Source organism: Rhinichthys klamathensis, unplaced genomic scaffold (assembly GCF_029890125.1).
Source record: "Rhinichthys klamathensis goyatoka isolate OS25496 unplaced genomic scaffold, OSU_Roscu_1.1 h1tg000279l_1, whole genome shotgun sequence".
Taxonomy (NCBI): domain Eukaryota; kingdom Metazoa; phylum Chordata; class Actinopteri; order Cypriniformes; family Leuciscidae; genus Rhinichthys; species Rhinichthys klamathensis.
This window is the reverse complement of record NW_026606798.1, coordinates 720,223-742,606: the sequence shown is the minus strand read 5'-3', so window position 1 is coordinate 742,606 and position 22,384 is coordinate 720,223. Positions and strand designations below refer to the sequence as shown.

Below are 22,384 nucleotides of genomic sequence, written 5' to 3'. Positions count from 1 at the left end.
CCTTCCCTCCGTTTCTCAATTCCCACTGACCCCATGCGCGCTCCCATCAGCCTGCGAGCCGGGCCAGTGTCGTGGACCGAGAGAAATGGAGAAAGAAGCAGGAGTGGAGAGAGAGAGAGGGACATGTGAGCGGTGTGACTCTGCCGAGGAGTGTTAATAGTTATTGATCCACTGTGTTTTTAATGTGCGGCGTGGGCCGACTGCCACAGCGAGGCGGGCAAGCTAACACACAGAGAGCCAATGTAATAGAAATCTCGCTCCCCTGTTTTTTTGCGCCATGTCCCTCCCCTCGCTTCCATCTCTCTCTCTCTCTCTCTCTCTCTCTCTCAGGCTGTAGATTGATCTTCCTCTTCCTGCTGTTTGGGGCTCTGTCATTACCCTCTCTGTCATTACAGTGGAGTCAGCATCACTCTACACAGACAGCTCGACTCATCCCTCACACTAACTCTACATTTATAACCACACACACACACACACACGTGCATCCAGACCAATGGATCTTGAACCCCTCACTTGGGCTCCAGGGGTCTGAGGGTTTTACCAGCACACTGACAGCTCTGTGATTTGCAAAACACAGATGAACTAAAACACACCTATTGATTTTTTTTCCCATCCCTCCAACATTTACATTTTGCAGGCTTGTTTCAACTGTATTCACCAACCTTGCTGTCTATCTAAAACCCAAGACTGAAGTATTAGCTAACAAAACTTTCCATTTTAGCATGGTTTTTGTTTGACAAGGTACTACTGTACATTTGTATTGGCATTACCGTGATATTTATTTACGGTATAAATTCTTTGAATATGGTACGCTGTAAAACGGTGTATTTGTCACCTTAGGGAGATATTTTGTACATTAAAGTTACATTGATGTCTGATAATTCACATTTTTTATTGAAATAAAACTACTGAATTTGACTGATATCACATAAAACACATTTTTAAACCTAGCTTTACAACATATTTAAGTGTTATAATATACTGTCTTTGTTTAGGATGCAGATATCCTAATTGTGTTACATATAACAGCCATCCAGTCTTCTTGTAATATCTATGAAATTATATATATATATGCTCTTATTTATATATATATATATATATATATGCTGTATATATATATACTGTATATATATATATATATATATATATATATATATATATATATATACTGATCTGATCTTCTGTATATTGGTCACTTCTCTCATTCACTTCTTTAGGATTTCCCAAACTTTTTTGTCAATATTTCAATCAAATTACATAACATTGGCATGTTCACGTTTCTCTGATGCTGCTTAATGGTCACATGACATGCAGATTAATAAATGAAATATTAAATATTTCATTTAGTAAGTGTTTTATTTTGGTTGTTTTTTATTTTCTTATTATTTACTCATTGCAATTTAAAATTTGAATGATTCATGGATTGGTTATTAGCTTTTTATAACCTCACAACCCCCCTGCAGAACCCTCAGTCTTATAGGATAAAGACATGTGTGGCGTTACAGTAAGCAAATGTGAAAACTCATATAATACTGCATTCAGTAAGATCTACAGTCCAATCAAACACTGCATTGTTTGTACCTTTTATGATGTACATCATAGTTGATTTCCAACTTGAATGCTCTTCAATGAACTGTACAAGTTTATTGTAATTAGTAATAAATCTGCATAAACACAGAGCGTCTGGAGCACAGGGACTGAATACCAACACAATCTCCCCTTTTATAATTAGTACATACAGAAATATAGGTTACTGTGTTTTTATTTTAAAATAATAAACTCTTTTGAAACGCCATAAATCAATCGTTTGATTATTACTGTTTATTTATTCATGTGCTTAACGTTTGCAGGTGTTTTGTGCTGCTGTCTCTTCTTTTGTTATGCTTATTGAGGTCTTTATTAAGCTGACAGATGCGATGCAAATGAAGTTATTACTTGAGTTTAAATGATGATAATTGTTGTTTTTGTCATTTTTGTTGGTGTTAGCGACTGGAGGACGGGGGTATCTGCCTGTTCAAGGCGTCATCTAACTGACGCTTTTGACCATGCGTCAACATGCCGACGCACATGGTACCCCTTAAGCGTCAATATGAGACGCGCCTCCTAGTGGTCTAACCCTAACCCTACCCCAGACCTAAGCGTCATCCAAATGACGCTAAAGGGTGCCATGTGCGTCGGATTTAGACGCATGGTCAAAAGCGTCAGTTAGATGACCCGAGGATGAGCGTCTCATTTGACGCTTAAAGGGTACCATGTGCGTCGGCATGTTGACGCATGGTCAAAAGTGTCAGTTAGATGACGCCTTGGGACGAGAATGTGTTGGCCTGTTTGTGTGTTAAATGTTTCAGAAAACACGCCTTGGTTCTCAGGAACCATTCTGGCAATTACAAGGGTGACATGACAACTGGTCACTGTGTTTCACTGAGACACATGTGTCCATGAGAGAATGGGACAAGAAAGAGTTAAAGCGTGTCAAAGAACGATGAAACGACGGGAATCAGAAATCCGTGGACTGAGTGGTTGAGCTCCCAGTGGCCTCGGTTTCTCCAGATGTCTGTGGACCCTCACATGGGGGTCAGACCTCGTACATGTGGGAGCAGTTTAGGGATGAAGGGAGAAGTAAGAAGATACCTGAGGATACCATTGTGTGATTTGCTTGGAAACCATCCAGGATGGAAGTCTTGAGGACTAGTCACACACATGACGGTCTCCTAACAGCTTTATTTGTTGAAATATCAGGGTTCAACAGATCTCAGTCTCAGTCTGTGTACACTTCCGCTTTACAAGAGTAAATATTTGAATACTTTCACCATCTCCCTTTCCACTTTGCCCCCCGGTAAAAAGCAAATTTCATTGCAGAACTATTAAACTGGAATCGCAGGTTATGAATATGAATTACTCGGCATTTACATGTATCCTTTGTGAAATGACGCAGAATGAATTTTCTTCATAGAGAGAAATTACAGGCTGAGCTCTTTTCTCCGAGAAGAGTCCTGAATATCCTTTAGCATCGTGAGGAAATGTTTAATCTGACTCCCGCTGGGAAACTGAAGCCTAATGCAGTATCTCAGTGCCTCTGCTGTCTGCCGGCAGAATGGCGGAGACATTTTAATGCATTTCAGAGTTCTTCTCTTCTCTAGGTACGAGATGATGGACAGAGGAACCTTATATTTGCGAACACCCAGGGTTTAATGCACTCAGCGCCGCTCGCCGCCTTGTCTTCCACCCAACAAACGTGTTCCGTGGAATAAAAGAAAAAGCAAAGCACAAAATTATTTCCCTGCCTGCCTTCTATCAAGCTCGTGCATTCAGCGGCGCGTCTGAAGGGCGCGTCAGTCCGCCTGCCTCTCTCAGAGAGAGGTAATTATCCTTTTTCCTGTCACAGGGCTCAAAATGATCTCTAACCACTGGGGAGCTTTTTTAGGGGGCTCAGCTTTGTCAATAGGAAGTCGAAAGAGCTTTAATTTTCAGACAGCTGCACATGTACTTTCATCTCGGCATTATTCCCCTACAGCGGTCATCTATTCGAGCGCGCGCCTTTTGTTTGTGACGTGGGGCCGCGCGCGTGTGTACGCGGCCTCCCTGCATTAACATATTTATTTATAGACTTGCACTTTTCTTACAGTCATTTTTTTGTGCAACAATTTTCACACTCGACATTGTCTGTGTAATTTCCCTTTCAGTGTCTCTCTCTGTTTTCTCCTCTCTTTCCTTCCCTTTCAGAAAGAGCCATGAATGGATGGAAAATTATCACAATTACTCACATAATTGAGCCGTCTTTGTGGCAAGTGCAGCTCGAGGAGCCCTTTTTCCATCAGCCAAAATGGTTTCATTATAGGGGTTTTCATATTCCCTGACACAGGGCACGGAGGAGGGGTCGGGCGGAGAAGTCGCTGGGGGAGAAGGGTGGATCATTAAGGTCACAGTGGGGATAATTATCTTGACTATGGAAAGAGCATCCAGCACCTTTTTCCTCTTCCCCACCACAAAAGCCCCTGTTCCTGGCCTTTCGGCACAAAGAACTTTGAAATAAATGGAGCTTCTACCTACAACTTATTCACAAAGAGAGAGAGACTTGTATCAACATGACAATTTTCCATTATTAAGACTAATGGCGGGCTGCCTCGGTAGATCAAGGGGAGAGGGAAACGTGTTCAGGTGTGCTGGAGTACTGACCTCTCGCCTGTCTTTGTTTGGGACTTAACTCCGAACAAAACCCTGAAGAGAAGAACGTGGCTCTCCAGCCGTCCGCTGCCCCCTCTGCCGTGCCTCATTATTTCATTAGAGAATTTGCATGTTTCCCCTCTGTATGGGCACATTAATTGGACAATGGGGAAGTGCGTTTGCCACGGTGTAATCAAACCTTGTTTCAATATGCAGAGCAACCTAGATAAAGCCGTGCCATAGACACGGGCATGTGCAGATCCAGCTGTTTAAAATCATCCGCAGGCCTCGGCTGCTCCGAATGGCCCTGTTCTGCCAGGCTATGACTTTTATTGATTTGAATTTGCTGCTTAGTTTGAAGATTTGATGACTGCCTGTCTCGGGCTTAGAGAGACACAACAAGCAAAGCAAACATACCACAAGTGACAATTCCACGGCCATTTCTGCTCCTGATGCATTAAGTAACCATCTATTGGGGCGGATTTTTCTATTTCGCCCAGTAGCAACTAACTCAGGTAATTGGTCATTTTTGGAGGGCAATTTCGGGGCATGTGGTGGGATGCTGGGCAGACTGTTCTGACCCCTGCTGCTGGAGTAATGATGGAGGTTGTTGGCTGGTCTCTCTCGCGTGCTCAGAGCAGCTGTGTATGGTCTCCGCTCGCCCTCACCTGCGGCCCAGGTGAGTGATGGGTGTAGATTAGCAGGTAGCAGAAGATTCCATCCAATCGCCCACAAAACCGCCGCTGAATCACAACCGTGTGTTTTGGCAATCGTGTGACATGCACACCTGTCATTTGCGGCTAGATTTCATATTTTAGGGAATGAATGGAGGCTCTGATCTTTCATTAAATGAAGCATGCTCAGAAATCCAGACTAGTGGGCAGATTTAACACTGCAATTTATTTATATTTCAGTAAACATGACTTGATATAATTTAGCAATTAATCCAGTGTTTTAATTCTGCACTGTCAATAAAATAATACATGACAGGAAATCCGAAACCAGCAGTGTCCTGCAAGAAGGAGCTTATGGCTGGAGAGAACATGTGTGTGTTTCATCTACAGGTGTGAACCACTGGGCAGCTCTGCAGACATTTTTATTTGTACGTTTTCCCAAAGCAGAGCAAGAGGCGAAGAGACCTATCAGCTGAAGCTGAACAAACAAATCAGCAAATTAAAGGACGGAAAATAATATCAATCCATGATCTCAAAACATACGCTATATGCATGAACAACAATCTATAGTCTATAGCAACTTGCTACTGCTAAATACACAATAAAGATACATAAATCCCATAACAGATCTAGGCAGGCGGAGCTGGGGGAGGTGGAGGGGTTCAGAGGAACTGCAGGACTGGCTCACAGCAAAATATTTAAATGTTGAGCAAGCAATCTTATTGGCTCATTGTCAGGCCAGACAGCTTGAGCCATGTCGATCTCACGGCAATTTGCACGTATTTTACAGGGTGGCTAATTTGTACGAATTCATACGACCTCACTCGTACGAATTCGTACGTTTTTTTTGCTAAATCGTACATATTTTACGAGTTGCACAATTCGTATGAATTCGTACGAATGAGGTAATCCTGACCCCACCCCTAAACCTACCCATCACTGGGGTTTAGACAAATCGTACGAATTCGTACAAATGAGGTCATACGAATTCGTAAGAAATAGCCACTTCGTACTCAATCGTACGAATTGGTCTGAGATAGCGTTGGACATGTGGTAATGATGTGATTGCTCGCAGATTGCATGTAAAGAACTGATCACACTGCGCCCTCTAGCGTTTCATGAGCGAACTAAATATTTAAACTAAGTTTTAAAACTGATTCTGTTCTGAATTGATCTCCAAAGAGGGTTCAGTGACTGTTACGAGCACAAAAACACCAACGATTACGCATTACAAAAATGTAAAAAATTTGGATGAAACAGAAACCGCATGATAAAAAAAAAAAAAACCTGAATGTCTATCTAAAGCAATGTAAAATTCTACAAATATAAGATTTGCGCATTTATTATTTATTTGATTAAATCGCAATTCAAGAAAAAAATGGTTTATTGGCATTGATGGTTCCATAAAGAACCTTTAACATCAATGGAACCTTTCCATTGGGGAGGAGACGGTTCTTTATAGTGGAACAACGTTCTTTAGAATTTCAAAATGTTCTTCACTTCCGCTTTAGAACCTTTATTTTGAAGAGTTTTAAGAGTTAGGAGTTTAAGAGTTTTTCGTCTTCAGCCTTTGACGTTCTAATGGAAACAAAACATTACAAACCCCCCAGCTGCATTATTTTAACACCACACTTACCCGTTCCATACTGATTGACACAGTAATCTGTGGTTACACCTCAGAGTGTCCTCTCTCTCACATGTTGCTCTCAGTCTCAACAAATACTCTCACAGTGTCTCTTTGTCCATTGGAATTCAGTGGAGCAGCAAATTAAAGGTGCTGCCTGCTTAAAACCCTCCAGGAGGAACCCAGAAAAACCCCACGGCTGTTTTATCATCAGGATTGATCAGATACTCTGAAATTGGATCATTACGTCTGATCGAATTTGCCGCTGTGTGTCTTTGCTGCCGGTGGGAAAGAACAGGGTTGAATTCCTATTAGCGGGTGTGTGTCGCTTTGTAAATAAGGTGTAATTGTAAGTCCCTGGATGAAAACTGGACCGATGTGCATCCTCAAACACAAACGCATCCAGTTGAGATGTCAATGTTAATGCCGTCTTAATAACGCTTTAAACCGCTCCACTTAAACCTGATTCGTTCAGTCCAAATATGTGATGGAGGAAAACTAAATTGAATCTAGGGCTTTTTTAACACTGCAGTTTTCAGTGTGAATATGTGTGTGTTTTACTAATATGATAATGGGATCATATTCCATTTCATAAGTGCTCTGTCTCTTTAATTTGAAAGACCCCTCCATCATAATGTAGGGTCTGTCAGTAGCAAGCACTTTCACATGAGGCAAACACATGAAGTCTAGGCTGAATTACAGCTTATGTGGTGCACTACAACTTATTTATGTCTATACGTTATGTCAAGTTTGAATTTAATTCGCATTTTGATTCAACTTAATTGAATTGACTGGAAATGTCATTGACCCCGTTTAAAAACGCTGGAAACATGTTATTAACAGACACTAACACAAAAAGCACTGTGCTCTTCTCACACTAAAATGCATAGTTACATATTCAGTAATATCAATTTTAAACTTTCATATTACACCAGACCCAGGAATGTCACTGTTATTAATTCCTGGTTTCATTGTGATGATGTCTTACAATCTGTTAACCATTTTTAAAATAATTAGACATCTGTCCGGATTTGGGGTTTGGTTCTCAGGAACGCTTTATCAACAGGACATCTAATGGGTCACACTAACCAGAAAGCTTCATATTGAAACAATTAAAAAAGAATCCCGTGCCACTAAAAACAGAAACTAATCAGGGACTTTAAATTCACTCCGGACGCACATTTGAAAGTCCCTTTGCAGTTCAGAATCAGACCTCCTCAATGGACGGATGAGGCCATATACACAATTGTCTCTTTTTGAAGCAGTTTGTCAGCTCATGTCTGTATCTGAAACAGACACACACACACACACACACACACACTGAGTGGGTCTGAACTGGCCTGGTGCACTAAATCAGGGCAGCATAGCAGGTGTTTGACTCTCATTCTTGATGATCCTCTTCTCTGGAAAGTGCTCTATAACTCGTCATCTCACATGCTGCTTTATTTGAGTCGCTCTAAACAGAAAACTGCTGTAGTTTCATCCTGACATGGTGGGCAGCTGGAATGTGCTGTATAATTATTATGGCACTGACCACATGGATAGGAAGATACTGTTATGTGATGTCTATAATGTATTATAAATAATGAAATGCCATTTTCATTTAACTAAACCCACTCTTGAAAATGGCCCTATAGTATTTAGAATAGCAGAACCTTTTTGGCAATAAATAGATTTATTTTCTACTTTATTTATTTATTCATTATAGATTCTAAAGGCAATTCAGTGTAAAAGAATCCTTTTGGTAGAATGTTTTCTGAAGTGAACTATTAATATCATTACATAATCTGTATAAGAGAACCTTCTTTATAGTTTTATTAATATACATTTTTGCGGATTTCCCACGACTCATCCTAAAACGTTAAAGATCATACTCAATAAAATAATAATAACAACAAAAACAACAGCAAATGCCATTGCGTAATTATAAATCATTGGAAATACAAGGACATTTTTTTTTTTTTTTCTAATTAAGTAATTGTACACGTTTGGGAATTTGTGTAGTTGTCAATTTTGAAGCGAGTCTTGTATACGTGAAATTTGCTGTCCTTATGCCATAACATTTTATTTTGTTTTTCCCCATAATTTTCTGATTAATCGAAGAGAATAAACACGTGTAACTTGTCCGGCGTGATCTGAATGATGATAATTATCGGTTGTAATACCGTCATTATTTTCGCTATTGTTGAAGAATCCCCGTGGTAGATTGCAAATGTCATTTGAAATACAAATTGCTTTAAATTGGACCATTTTGAGGACGGTGGATATCTAACAGGTATTGTTAAAGTGTGCTCGTCAGTCCATATCATCTGGGCATCGTGTTGGTGCCAATGACATTTGTGTCCAATGTTCTGGACTTTTGCTCGAGGCTTTTCTGTTTTTAATGTATTTTATCATGACGGAATGTAAGTGAATACGTGTGGAGATTATGACCATTTTTATGAAGACTGGGGGAAAGACAAACGCAGAGACTGAGAAAGAGAGATAGAAATGAAAGGAGGATGTGGAGGTGTGATCCGTGTTCAACGGGGAGTCGCACACAAACGGTACGAGCACGTCTCGTTCTCTTCTGCTTCATGGGAAATAAGCATTTTCTTTTTCTCTACACTTTTCTGTTTGCATTTTATATTTACACTTTATTTTAATGTGTCAGCTGTTATTATACATGTAGGCTAAGTAATAACTAAAATAGGGTTAGGGTTAGGGTTTGGTTTAGGGTTAGTTGCATGTAATTATGCACAATTTATAATTATTACTATAGTAACTGCATGTAACATATATGTAACAATGACACTGTAAAATAAAGTGTTTCCCATTTTATTCATTGTCTTGAAGACGGATATATTTTCAGCTCGCCGTATTATCCAATATCTAAATTGTTTTATTGAATGGTGTCCTTTTGCAAAAAAATGTTTCTGAAAAAGCTTCACATGTGGGAAAATGTTTCAATCAGTTCGTGTCACTCCATTCTCTACATGCATCCACCATTTTTTTTATGTCACAGTTATCCGAACCGTACCTCGAGTGAGTCTTCAAAATGCTGCGTGTTCTTTGAAAAGGTTTGACAGAGAAATGTAGCCTATATTATCTAACTAATAATGAAATCTAAGAGCAGAGATTATGGCCCGTGTTCAGTTTAATGGCAAGCAATGGTCGCAACGATTCCCTAGTCAGCTGGTAAAATAACTCATTATCAAATATAATTAACATTGATATGATTAATCGATTTTTAGTGGTTAGTGGTTTTTAATTTTTGCTTCCTTAATCCCAGGTAAAGAGTTGATACCGACAACCGTAAGAAACGTATCTCTTTTTGTATTTAGAAATAGCCATTTTGATGGATTAATTAGATATAATTTTGAGTTTATTCGAATCTTAATCTAAACTGTCATTGTGTGTTGTGATATTGTAGCTGTCGTCATAGAATAGTGTATAGACTTTAAATAGTAGGCAATTTAACGTGGGGAACATATATTTCCTTGGTGAAGATGTGCTATTTGTTGCTTTGTTTTCATGCTTTGAATATTTCTTTACTGGTTTCAGCATTATTTGGTCTGTCACATGTGGATTAATTAATCGGATTTAAGGTTCTTAAAACAAAAATCTTTTTTTTTTTTTACAATAATCATTGCTATATAAACTAACGCACTGCAATATCAACCAAATTTACATCGACCTGTTTCTCTGATCCTCGCGCGCAATAATTCAACCCACGCGCGCATGCGAGTGATGCGAATCCGCAAGTGTTAAATACACAGCTAATTATGCGTATGAAAATGAAACAACAGTGTTATGCAAATTTAGCTGGTTTCAGCTGTGTCTTCAAGCACTCGAGACTAGCATTTTAACCAAATGAATCATCAAAGTAATTCATCTTTGCTTGGAGTCACACATTTATACCTGTACTTAATCATATTTGTAGGTGTTACATTTTTTTATTTTGTTCACGATGCCGTAACCAGCATAAAATTTAGGGCCATGTTAAATTTGTTTATTATATTATTTTTTTAAATGTCATATCACTTTGTTTGTTGTTTACACTTGTTTATATTAAGTCAATGAATTGATGATGAAGATAATATAGGCTAATAATAATTCCATTATTGACACGAGAACAAATTGTTACTGAAAGAAAACGTTTGTTCAGACATGTTAATGGTTGGTTTTAATGTGTAGTGTTGTTTTGTTTGTTAACTAATAGGCCTAAAACTGTTATCAAGACCAAATATCAAAATGATGATATTTTTCATTGCGTGTGTTACATTTGGTGGTTTGAGCCTTCCACATACGGCCTATGTGTCTTGGTCCATTCCCTAAATTTCTACATTAGCATTACACAATAGAGTCACAGGTTGGTCTTATTTCTTGAGTTTATCAGGTCCGTCGGACCCGACCCTTAGATTACCAATCCGCATCGCTCTTGGAGGGAGTGGACCAATCAGAGAGCACCTTGGATAAATATTCATGATTCCCTGATTCAAACCTTTGAGCGAGTTTGTGTGGATCCACAGCATCGTACCTAGACTTTTCACAGAGACAAACTACATTTTCTTATGAATGGAAAGTGAAAAAATCCGTTGAGCTTAAATTGGGATCCATCCTTCACTCAGATCATAGAAGAAAACAAAAAAGCAGGGAGAGAGAGAGAGAGAGAGAGAGAGAGAGCGAGAGACATGACCATGTCTACAATACCAGAGAGTCTAAACAGCCCAGTCTCAGGAAAGAGCGTGTTCATGGAATTTGGGCCACCAAGTCAGCAAATGTCGCCTTCATCCATGACCCACGGACATTATTCAATGCACTGTTTACACTCGTCCGGACACCCGCAGCACGACAGCGCATACAGCCCGGCTCCGTCCTTCCCCAGATCCCTGCCTTATCCATACGTCAACTCGGTCGGTAGCCATTCCTCCAGCCCGTACCTCAGCACCGTGCAGACTTACCCAAACAACTCGGCTTTGGCGCAGACGAGACTGGAGGACCCAGGTAAGAAATGCTGCGCGTAGCCTATTTTGGTCTTCACTGGTCGTTGCATTTGTCTGCTCACTGCAAGAATGTTGGACTGGAGTAGCCCAGATGTGCTGTTATTAGGCTTGGTAATTATTTATTGCGTAATGCTATAAACAATGTATGCAATTAAGGCTAATTATACCTAAAGTGCCGCCTGTAAAACTTGTGCACAGTGATGTGAGCCGCACAGTTTGTGAGACACTTTCTTTTCTTTCTCCCTCCCCAGCACCAGAGTCAGAGAAAAACACCGTGGTGGAAGGAGGAGAGGTGCGTTTCAACGGGAAAGGCAAAAAGATCCGCAAACCCCGAACCATCTACTCCAGTCTCCAGCTGCAGGCTCTGAACAGGAGGTTCCAGCAAACCCAGTATCTGGCTCTGCCGGAGAGAGCCGAGCTCGCCGCGTCACTGGGGCTCACGCAAACACAGGCATGTGCTTTTACGCGCTTTCAATCAAATCATTTAGAGACTTTAGGATAACGGACGCGAAACATGTCACATGTAGCCTACACAACAATTTTTTTTAAAAAGTTTATTTTTTCATAAATTAATTTGATCTTCGCATGTTGTTTTGGAAATCGACTTTATAACACGAGTCTGTTTGAGAGAAATATTTTAGAACGTAAAAGTTAATAACCGCGTTCTTTTCGAACTCATTCGATTACGCGCGATTCAATAACAGAAACAGGTGTTGTCGCTCGCTCTGTTTGATTTGCCTTTCTTTCTTTCTTTTTTTCTAGGTGAAGATCTGGTTTCAGAATAAACGCTCCAAGTTTAAGAAACTGATGAAGCAGGGCGGAGGAACAATAGACACAAACGCGTTGGCTAACGGGCGCGGACTGTCCACCGGATCTCCATCCATAGCGCCTGTCTGGAACTCAACCGCCACCGTCAAAACATCCACGCCGACCTCGTATATTCCCAGTTACACCTCATGGTATCCCACAGCACACCAGGACACTATGCAGCAGCCGCAACTCATGTGAACCAGGACTGCTAAAACAACCCCGCCCCTCTATCCACCAATGGCCCAGTTCAGGGGACCCGACACAGGCCAGTCACTCTGCGGCCTTACACACACTGGCACTCCGCAGCCCAGACCAGATGTGATCCGGAGACACTCTCACACCGCTGACACACACTGGCCGGCGTGGACTGAACGAGAGCCGTCCGAACCGGAGAGGAAACAAGTCTCTTTTTCAATTGAAGGGAATGCCTGGAAAGTGGGTCGAATCAAAGCTGCTACTCTCCCACTTTCAGTGACTTTTGTTGTGTAAAAAACAAACAAAACAAAAAAATCATGAAACTGTACCCTAGTCAGAAATGTATTTCGTTTTCTTCAAAATTTGTAATTTTCCATAAGAAAATTGGAATTATCCACAACACGGGCTGTGAGATCACCATGAGCATCATATTTTCCCAAATCTCACGCGAGATTCAGTCGCTTCAGGCTTCGCCATGGCGCGGTGAATGTGTAAAAACTGGGATAAATCACACCGTGAGCAAGTATGATTTTCCCCCATTTTAAAGGGAACAAAGAAATCTTTAAACAAAGTTATTTTGTATGTATGGCGTTTTGTGTTTATTTAAATATAACTTATTTAGAATTTGTTTTGTTTTTAATCTGTTTGTATGTTTTATTTAAAACTAATGTTCTTTAAATTATGATGTGAGGCTGCACTATAAAACAGAGACACTTCCCTCGGATTTGAACCCAATTTGTAAAGCCGAGTGTTTTTTTGTTTTTGTTTTTGGATCAGATAAACGCGTCTATCATCACCGTCAGATGGGAAGTGTTGACAGCTCTAATGTACAGAAATAGTCGTTTTCGTTGTGTGCTGAATAATTTGTGCAAAAGGATCTAAACATAATTGTGTTTATTAAAATTCATGTGTTTTTCCGTTTCACATTGAGAAAAAAAAATAGTTTTATAGCTTTACCGCTCATATTAATTTATTGTTTTGTTTCATGGAGTCTTGTATAATGTGTAAAACTCGAACAGTAAAAATCTGTTTATGAAAGAAGCTACAAAATGTCATCGCAACGTTTATTGATTTGTCAAAAATGAATGAAACTCAGGCAACTGATTACGCAACGGAATACCACGAATTAATGCAATATGAAAAAACAAACTTATTTTGCCCTGATAGATGCCAAGAAAACATGTCAATATTTAGCCAAGCTATTTTAAATATCCAAAAGGACAACAGACAACGCAATACAAAGCATTTTGATGAAAATATTGAATTAATATTACGCCAGATATTAGCGTAAACCTGTACAAAAATCTTCAACAACAACAAAAAATCTTGCAGAATGGGGCCGTTTTGTGTCTTTTCCAAAACACCTCTAGCTTTTCATTGCAATCTGAACCAGCGATTAATCTTGTGGTGGTTTCTGTAACACAGTAATTCCTCCGACAATAAGGGCACTTGTTTCTTTTCACTTTCGTTTATCCGCTATAAGCTCTGTTCTGCTCTTGTGTGGCTGCTTTGATGGCCGTGTGTTAAGTGAATAATCGGGCAGGTGCCGCTCACAGAGGGCCAGATGAAGAAAGCCTGGCTCTGGAGGAGGGGGAATGCAGAAAGGGAAAGAATGACATGATGTTCAGCATCTCTTTTGTTTGGGGCTGATGGTTTAACTGCGCATTTTAAGAAAATTCTGATGCAGATAGAAGCCGGCATCACAAAACTAAGGATATTTCCAAAAAGGTCTTTTGCTCTTTCTTGGGTAGATTGTTTCCAATTTTAACCCTTGATATTGTAATTTGATTTTTTAGTTTATTATTGATTAAATGAAGAATGATAGTAATTTACGACTTTAAATGAGATTCAAACACATAATTAATAGAAAGAAAAATCTAAGAATTATTAGGAATTAATGAAAGCTTGCCTCTGCTGTTTGAGCATTGAGAGTTGGGATTTCAGTGCGGGGGGTGCAGCAATTATTGTGACAAATTTTGACAGTCTTCATGTGTGGTCTTTAAAAATGGCCTGGTCAAAGCAGGAAATGGCCCGCGCGCTCTGATCACAAGCTCGCTTCTCTTTGACTCCATTAATAGTTTTAAGACGTATTCAATTTGATAACACTGCAAATAAAATAAAATAAACAATACATTACATATACCTACGTTTATTATTATTATTATTATTATTGTTGTTGTTGTTATCTTTGTTTATGCAATATAGTAGCTTTATTCTGGTGACACTTTATTTGGTAACTCTTTATTTTACAGTGGCCTTGTTACGTATGTTACGTGTACTTACCATAGTAATAAAAAGTTAATTATGCATAATTACATGCAACTAACCCTCAACCAAATCCTAATCCTACCCTAACCCTATAGTAAGTACATGTAAAGTTAATTAATGTTACACAGTACATACATATATAATTACTTTGTAATAATGACACCTTAAAAAAGTGTGATCCTTTATTTTAAGGTGACGTTACATTGTACTTACTCAAATAAGTAGCCTACTGTGTAATATTAATTACATTTATTTACCATAGAGTTACGGTTATGGTTAGAGTTTGGTTTAGGGTTAGTTACTTGTAATTATGCATACTTTACTGTTATTACTATAGAAAGTACATGTAACGTGTAACTATGTCACCTTCAAATAAAGCGTTACCATTATTATTTACAGTCTCTGCCGTGGAATCATAATGTTTATTAATTCGTATTATGTTTTTGATAGAGTGTCTATCATAACTAAATCTCATCTTTTTTTTTTTTTTGGTAACACTTTATTTTACAGTGTCATTGTTACATTATGTTACATGTATAGTAATAACTATAAATTATGCACATTTACATGCAACTAACCATAAACCAAACCCGATATTATGTACACGTAGTTACTTAATATTACTCAGTACTTAAATGTGTAAATACAGTGCAACAAAGACACGTTAAAATAAAGGGTAACCTTTTTTCGTCCCAATGCGTTCTCTCAGGGATTTCCAGCTGCCTCGCTATATTTTCATAATACAGATAAATAACCTGTCTAACCTTCTAGATGAAAATTTGTTAATAATTGGCTAACACTGATATGAATCATTGCAACACATTTGTTTTAATCTTATGCCCGACAACTGTCTGACAATCTCTGACAAATTTAAAATATGTCATACATTTTTTTCCAAAACATATCCAAAAACAAAACTGTTGTGAAGGAATAAAAGAAGAAGCCGTGCTGTTCTGTCTCTTTCTCCGACATGCAGCTGTGGAGCAGAGAGGGTCAGCGTTATTTCACTCTATTCTCCTCTTGATTACGCGCCGGGCCCATCAAACCAGACATAATTACAGTCATTCCCTCCTTACTTATTCTAATGCAGCTTCCCATCTACGGGATAATTATGAGCAATTTTTTTTCGCACGTGGAATCTTTTGTTAACAAAAGAGATAGCGTACTGAAAGAAAATTTGCTGTGCGATGGGGGGAGAAAAAAGAAAAGGGGAAAAAAAAGAGTGAAATAGGTGCGCAGCGGTAGTTATAAGTAAGGCTGGCAAATTGCTTGCAGGTGTATACCGAGAGATTTGTCAATGGGAAGAGGGATCAAAATGAGCAAAAGCACAATGTCGGAGTGATGAAGGCAGAGGTGAAATTATAGAACAAGGGCTGCTTTATTTTCGACTGGATTCTATAGACAAACCATCTCGCAATTTCAGACAGACTTTATTAACGTTAGCCTGATTCAATGCTGTAGCTATATGTTGTTTTCTCTAGACAACCGAAAAAGATCTTTCAGCCGGCAACACATTCGTTCAAAGCAACCAATTCGCTTATAGCGACAACGGTTTTTATTAATGTTAGCCTACTTATTATAGAAATAGGCTACGGCGGATTTTCTATAGCCTAAATGTCTTAAATGCACGCAAAAGTACGACAAATCTTAATTTCAAACCACTTCGTTTCTCTTATCATAATACCTCACAATACGCATAATAAGGCATGCAAATCCCCCCAAAATAAGCAAATAAAATGTAGCCTATATATAAAATGCATGCGCATCCTTCTTACCTTACGGTATATTAAAGGAGAACATCGTCTATAAGATGTCTAATCTCGCTCTTGAGAGACAGGGAAGAATGTGAAAAGAGCATCCAGAAGTCATGCCACGGGTCCCGGCTCTTTGGGTCCCAGAATGTGCTCCTCTAGCGGGGCTCGAGAGCTGACAGACGCTCTCCGAGCAGGAATGAAAAATCCGGCTTTATTTTCCCTCTTTATAGCTGATGGAAAAAAATTGCTGATTATTAGCATAAATGTTTACTCCTCATTACGCTGATGACATTGTGCACTCGAGATCTTGGTAATCTTTGGGAAAATTATGAGTAATTTTTAAAAATTTAAAGCAGCAGTTACCATGCAATTCAGGCTAATTTTGCGTAGGCTCCAAACGGATATAATTATCGCGCGAGTCAAGATGTTATGCTAAAAACTATGCATTGATATTACCATTTATTATGTACATACAACTTTGACAATGTTGATGCTTGAAATAGCTGGAAATTGTCTTGCGCAAAAATTATAGTCCATATTAGGACATCTAAAATTGCGAAGAATTATATAGTAATTGCAGGCTTTCAGATCGGGGAGCCAGAATGCTCAACTGGAGCAATTGTGGGTAAAATTACAGATCAGAGTATAAATTAGGGATGGGGTATGGCATTTTTCAAGTTGTCTACAGGATTCCGGAAGTGTCTAAACCCACATCATTGCTAATCTTTCAGAGAGAAAGGCATGCAGACAGAGCATGTGTTCCAGACAGATGCAATACAAGTTCATATTCGTTTGCATTTGCAAGGTGTGACACTTGTCCATTCCGAGAGACCTAATCAATGTTAACACGGACTCTGGCTATTTTTGCCAGATATACCGAGACAGCAAAAACACGGGCTGACAGAAAGAGGTGCAAACACCGTTGGTGCATGTGCTTAAGAGTCTGGCTTCTTCTACGTTTGGAATAAGAGTTCACATGAATTGATGTGGTATTTCATTGTTCTTGATCGGGTTAAGCTTGTCTCAAGGGACGGCGCGCGTAAACTGTTCTGCATTAACACTGAGGCGCGGCTTAGGCCTTTACCGCTCTTGGTTAAACATGGCCCATATTCCCGTGTCCTGTCGTGTTTATTCTGCTGAACGGATCTTGTGTATCTCTGCGGGACATATTTCAGCACGGGCGTCTTAGCCCGGGGCGACACCATAATATCTTGTAATGTGGCAATCACTGACAGGATACATCCTCATTACATCTGTCTGCTTTACAGCTTTTCAACTCTCAAATAAACAAATTAATGTAACTCGAAAAGCAACCCGCAATATATTATTTTAAAAAGAATGGAAAGCCACGTGTGGTTCAAACATTTAGCTTTTCATTTGAGAAGTAAACTGCATTGTAAAAAAATATATTTTCATGATTTGATTGAACATTTTTTCTTTTGTCAAATCAACTTAATATAATGTATGCGGTTCAGATAACACAATATTTTGAGTTTCCGTTGATTAAACCAATCTCCTTCATTGTCCTTCATTTCCTCATTTTTTAAAATTTCAATTAACTTAAAATGTTTAAGTTAAACCAACAAAAAAAAATTATTGACACTTTAGTGACACTTGTCGTACATAATTAATAACAGGACACTGTAATAACTTCATTCATGTTTTGTTATAACAGCGTCTAAAACAGCATGTTCTTATTTACAAGTGAATATGATCAATAAGTTATGGCAACATGCTTTTACATTGCTTTAACTCATCAAAATAAGTTAAGCAATTTTCAATATTTGTATAAGTTAGCCTATACAAAATTCAACATTTTAAGGCAGTTTAATTTAATTTAAGTTGACATGACTTAAACATCCAAGTTGATTTTACTTAAAAAAAACTAAGGCATCAACGTCGATTTTACTAAAAAATTTATTTGAGCAATAACCTTTCGCTTTGAGTGAGTTGCATTAAATGTGCATGCATCATTTGCAGTGCCAGTTTGAGCATGTTGCATGACAGATTCCACTGAACGTATTCGGCATTTTATTTTCTACGAAGCTTCTAAACAAATTAACAAGTTGTCCTTTGTTATATGGCATGGAAAATTAATGCAGTCTATACGCAGCCGAGTCCATATTACAAAGGCCTTGGATTGTGCGTGGGGTGGTGGAAGTTGTGAGAAATGTTTCCATGTTGTTTAGCTCGGGGCATTTGTGAGCCTGCTTCTTTTTTTCTTTTCTTTTTTTTTTTTGTCCGCGCTGACTTCATAAAAAGTCTGGAGCGCAGAGCTGTGACTCCAGAGAGTCTGAACCCAGCCGAACGCCTTCATGCCGGCGCGTGTTTGCGCGCTCATTCCCAGCCCGAGGCTCTGTAGCGCGCCTCGCTTCTGTCGGGCTCCCAGAGCCTTTGTCTTCAAGTTTTATGTGTCCGAAAAAATTAGGGAAAGTCAGACCAGTTGCCTTTAGTTATTTTTTTTTTTTAAAGAACAGCGCTCCTGGTATTTTTTAAACCCGAAAAAGTTGCATAAACTCACTTGACCTACTTACAGAGCAAGCAAGACACACCTGTCACGTTAGACAACAAAAGGTGAATTTGTGGGTTTTGTGTGAAACTTTTACAAGACGTTGCATAGCGTCTCCAGCCAGACTTATTAAAGACTAGAGACTCAACTGGCGCCGAAGCAAAACGAGGGAGGCGTGGACAGATCTACGAGAACCCCCCCCCCCCCCCCCCCATACCAACAGTGAACTAAAGAGAAAACATTCGAAATCCCCAATGAATTGATACAAATACAATGCATTCACATGAAACATTTTATTTAAATAAGTCTTAATCATTGTAGTGGCAGAAACGCTCATTCGGATTTCAAAATAAATAAAACAAAGTACTCCAGAGAAAAAAATATCCTTTTACATGTGAACATGGCTTCAGGACAATCAGTAGCTTTCGAGTGTTTTTCATTAGTGTTTTGTCCTTTTGTATTATTAAAAACAGTGAGAACCCTCTATGATAATCTATAGGAAAGACAACAGCGGTGGAACACACGTACAGAACACCAAAACTTACCTTCCGTATACTAAATATAAACCGAACAAAAGTCTGAAATTAAAGACAGGCGCATGAAACACATTTACGGTGGGAAAGGACAGTTAAGTTATTTTCAAAAGGCACCAAAACAGCTTCAGGTTGTGCTACATGTGCTACACCCTGCTGCATTAATATTCACTCCAATAATGTCCGCGTGAGTTCGCTAGGCTTTGGATAATAGTAGTTCACCGAACAACTGCTTTTAATCCATTGATGTACCACCCATAGAACAAAAATAAATAAATACAAAAATAATTGTATATGTTTGATTCTTTAGTGTCTGCTTGTTGACGACATTGCATACAGTGTTACGCCCCAAAACGCACCGGCAATGATCAACGTGGCAAAGGTGAAGAGGTCTCACCAGGGCAGGCCTGAAAGTCATTTGTTGCAAGTTCACAAAATGATTTTGCCCCAGTCAGTCGAGTCAAAATATGGTGCCTGCGCTGAGAGATGTGTTGTGGTGATGTGGCTGTAGATGGGCCGCAGAGTTCGTGGATGAGTACCAGTAGTTTGTCAGAAAGGAAGGGGTGGCAGTGTTCGGGGGGCTGTTGCTCTGGGACAAACCCCCCGTGTTCACCGGGTTCATTCTCTGGCTGTGCGCGAAGTCCCAGGCCGTGTTGAGCGGCGGTGAGTGGAGAGGTGGAGACTCACTGGATGCCACGTGCTGATCGGGTGGGATTTCTCCACTTTTCCACAACTTCTTGAACTTCGAACGACGGTTTTGGAACCAGATTTTTACCTGGAAAACAAGCAAACTATTCAGTATCTAGAGTAGCATTAAACCAAGCGCTTTATACAATACCAATGTTCTGTTGAATCATGTTCTATATACAGAGAAATACACACATATATTATATAAACACAAACTTTTATCATAGACATATAAACAAACTTTTATGTTAGATGCGATTAATCGCGATTAATCGATTTGACAGCACTTATGCTGTGTATATATATATATATATATATATATATATATATATAATTGTTTGGTAACACTATAAGGTTCATTAGTTAACATTAGTTAACATGAACTAATAATGACCTGCACTTATACAGTATTTATTCATCTTTGTTAATGTTAATTTCAACATACTATACTTTATTAAAATCTTACCAACATTAGTTAATGCACTGTGAACTAACATGAACAAACAATGAACAGCTGCATTTTTATTCACTAACATTAACAAAGATTAACACATACAGTAACAAATGAATTGTTCATGTTTAGTTCATGTTAGTTAATTAACTAATGTTAACTAATGAACCTTATTGTAAAGTGTTACCAATTGTTTTCATTATCAGGCTGCCATGTGTATTGGATGATAATTTCACATTACAACCCTAACCCTCACACACACAATGTTCGCTTTAATGTTAAATTATATAGGAATTAAGGAGTGTTATTAGGATTTAAAAGTTGTTTTTAGTGTTCACTCTAAAAAATGCTGGGTTGTTTAAACCCAATTTTGTAAATTTGTGTTAAAACAAACCAGCATTTTTTTAGAGTGTTGTTATTATTATTATTGAATCCCAATTTTGTCAGAGATTAATGAGCATTTATTATATTAAACAAAATCCTAATTAAAGCGTCGGCTATTTTATTGTCGGTGTTTTATTGATACGTGTAAAGCTTGTGTGTACCTGTGTTTGTGTGAGTCCCAGTGATGCTGCGAGCTCGGCTCTCTCCGGCAGAGCCAGATACTGGGTCTTCTGAAACCTCCTCTGCAGGGCCGCCAGCTGGAAACTCGAGTAAATAGTTCGCGGTTTTCTGATTTTCTTTGGCTTTCCATTAACCATTCGAATTTCAGGTTCACTTTCTTCTTTTTCTAGGAGAGAAAACAAACAATACAAAACGTCTGAAGGATCTGAATTCAAAATAAAACATTCATGCAATGCAATGCAATGCAATAATAAAAACGTTTTTTACGTTTCAAATATTAGCATTCATTACATGCACGCGCAATTAAAAGCAGCTCTACAAAATCATGATTTATGTATCAATAAACGTTTTTTTTCCTTCACTGATACTCTGTAAATAAATAGTAAGATTTCCATTTTAATGTTACAACGCTTACTGCCACAAGAGAGAGATATTTACCAGCATCTGCAGGAGTCGGAGAGGAGCAGGGGCCGTACGCGCCGTAGGGGCCAAACGCGTTGCCGAAGCCCAGTTCATATGATTTGGTGTTGTACTGGACGCTGTTCATGCTGGTGTTCTGGTACTGGTAAGAGCTGATCTGGTCGTATGGAGAGCCTGCGCACTGTCCGGCCTGCTGGTTATTATTATAGTAGCTGCTGTCGGTAGCGGTGGAGACCGGGAGAGTCGGGGATTCCTGGGATTTGTGCAGACTGTGGTAACTGCTGGAGGTAATCTGGTTTGAATGCATATCTGTACTGAGGCTGTCAAAAACTCCGGTTATGTTTTTCATAACGCAAAAAAAAAAAAAAAAAAAACTTAAACGCACGTCCAACGAAAGAACAAACCCATGAACAAAAACTCTTCTAAAGGCGCACAAAACTTAAAAGGTTTTCTGAGTTAAGTTACATTCCCCTCTGGAAGAAAACAAACGCAGACGGCGCGACGCAATGCAGAAGTGTGATTGTGTGTCAGCAGAGATGCGGGAGGACGGACATTTATCGCGCGTCATGGGGGAGGATGAACCTGTGCGCGCGGAGCAGCCAATCAATGCGGGATACACACAGCTCACATATGCATGAAATGTGTGCATCTTGCGTGGTGATGGTCAACTGCAATACTTTATACTACATGAAACACACATTTTGGCTATGACCTTCTTAAAAAACATTGACAACGTTTTTTATAGC

The 22,384-nt window shown here is 39.1% G+C and overlaps 2 protein-coding genes across 2 annotated transcripts; one reads left to right on the top strand and one right to left on the bottom strand.

Moving 5' to 3' along the window:
* Window positions 1-10,680: 10,680 nt before the first annotated feature.
* On the top strand, window positions 10,681-13,661 carry dlx1a (distal-less homeobox 1a). The gene is made up of 3 exons (XM_056268987.1): window positions 10,681-11,448; window positions 11,699-11,898; window positions 12,210-13,661. Exons 1-3 carry the CDS (start codon window positions 11,136-11,138, stop codon window positions 12,453-12,455), a joined length of 759 nt encoding a protein of 252 aa, XP_056124962.1. The 5' UTR covers window positions 10,681-11,135; the 3' UTR covers window positions 12,456-13,661.
* Window positions 13,662-19,918: 6,257 nt separating this feature from the next.
* Window positions 19,919-22,179, bottom strand: dlx2a (distal-less homeobox 2a). Its single transcript, XM_056268986.1, has 3 exons — window positions 21,657-22,179; window positions 21,200-21,384; window positions 19,919-20,291 (listed from the first exon to the last, which is right to left on the bottom strand). The coding sequence occupies exons 1-3, from the start codon at window positions 21,985-21,987 to the stop codon at window positions 19,977-19,979; spliced, it is 831 nt and encodes a 276-aa protein (XP_056124961.1). The 5' UTR covers window positions 21,988-22,179; the 3' UTR covers window positions 19,919-19,976.
* Between the last annotated feature and the right edge of the window lie 205 nt (window positions 22,180-22,384).

Bases quoted from the DNA above. Each gene is read 5' to 3' on its own strand.
- dlx1a (XM_056268987.1), top strand. From the start codon at position 11,136: ATGACCATGTCTACAATACCAGAGAGTCTAAACAGCCCAGTCTCAGGA. The intron at 11,449-11,698 runs GTAAGAAATGCT...CTCCCTCCCCAG, and splicing joins GACGAGACTGGAGGACCCAG to CACCAGAGTCAGAGAAAAAC. The intron at 11,899-12,209 runs GCATGTGCTTTT...CTTTTTTTCTAG, and splicing joins TGGGGCTCACGCAAACACAG to GTGAAGATCTGGTTTCAGAA.
- dlx2a (XM_056268986.1), bottom strand. From the start codon at position 21,987: ATGAAAAACATAACCGGAGTTTTTGACAGCCTCAGTACAGATATGCAT. The intron at 21,385-21,656 runs GTAAATATCTCT...TTTCTCTCCTAG, and splicing joins TCCGACTCCTGCAGATGCTG to AAAAAGAAGAAAGTGAACCT. The intron at 20,292-21,199 runs GTACACACAAGC...CTTGTTTTCCAG, and splicing joins TGGGACTCACACAAACACAG to GTAAAAATCTGGTTCCAAAA.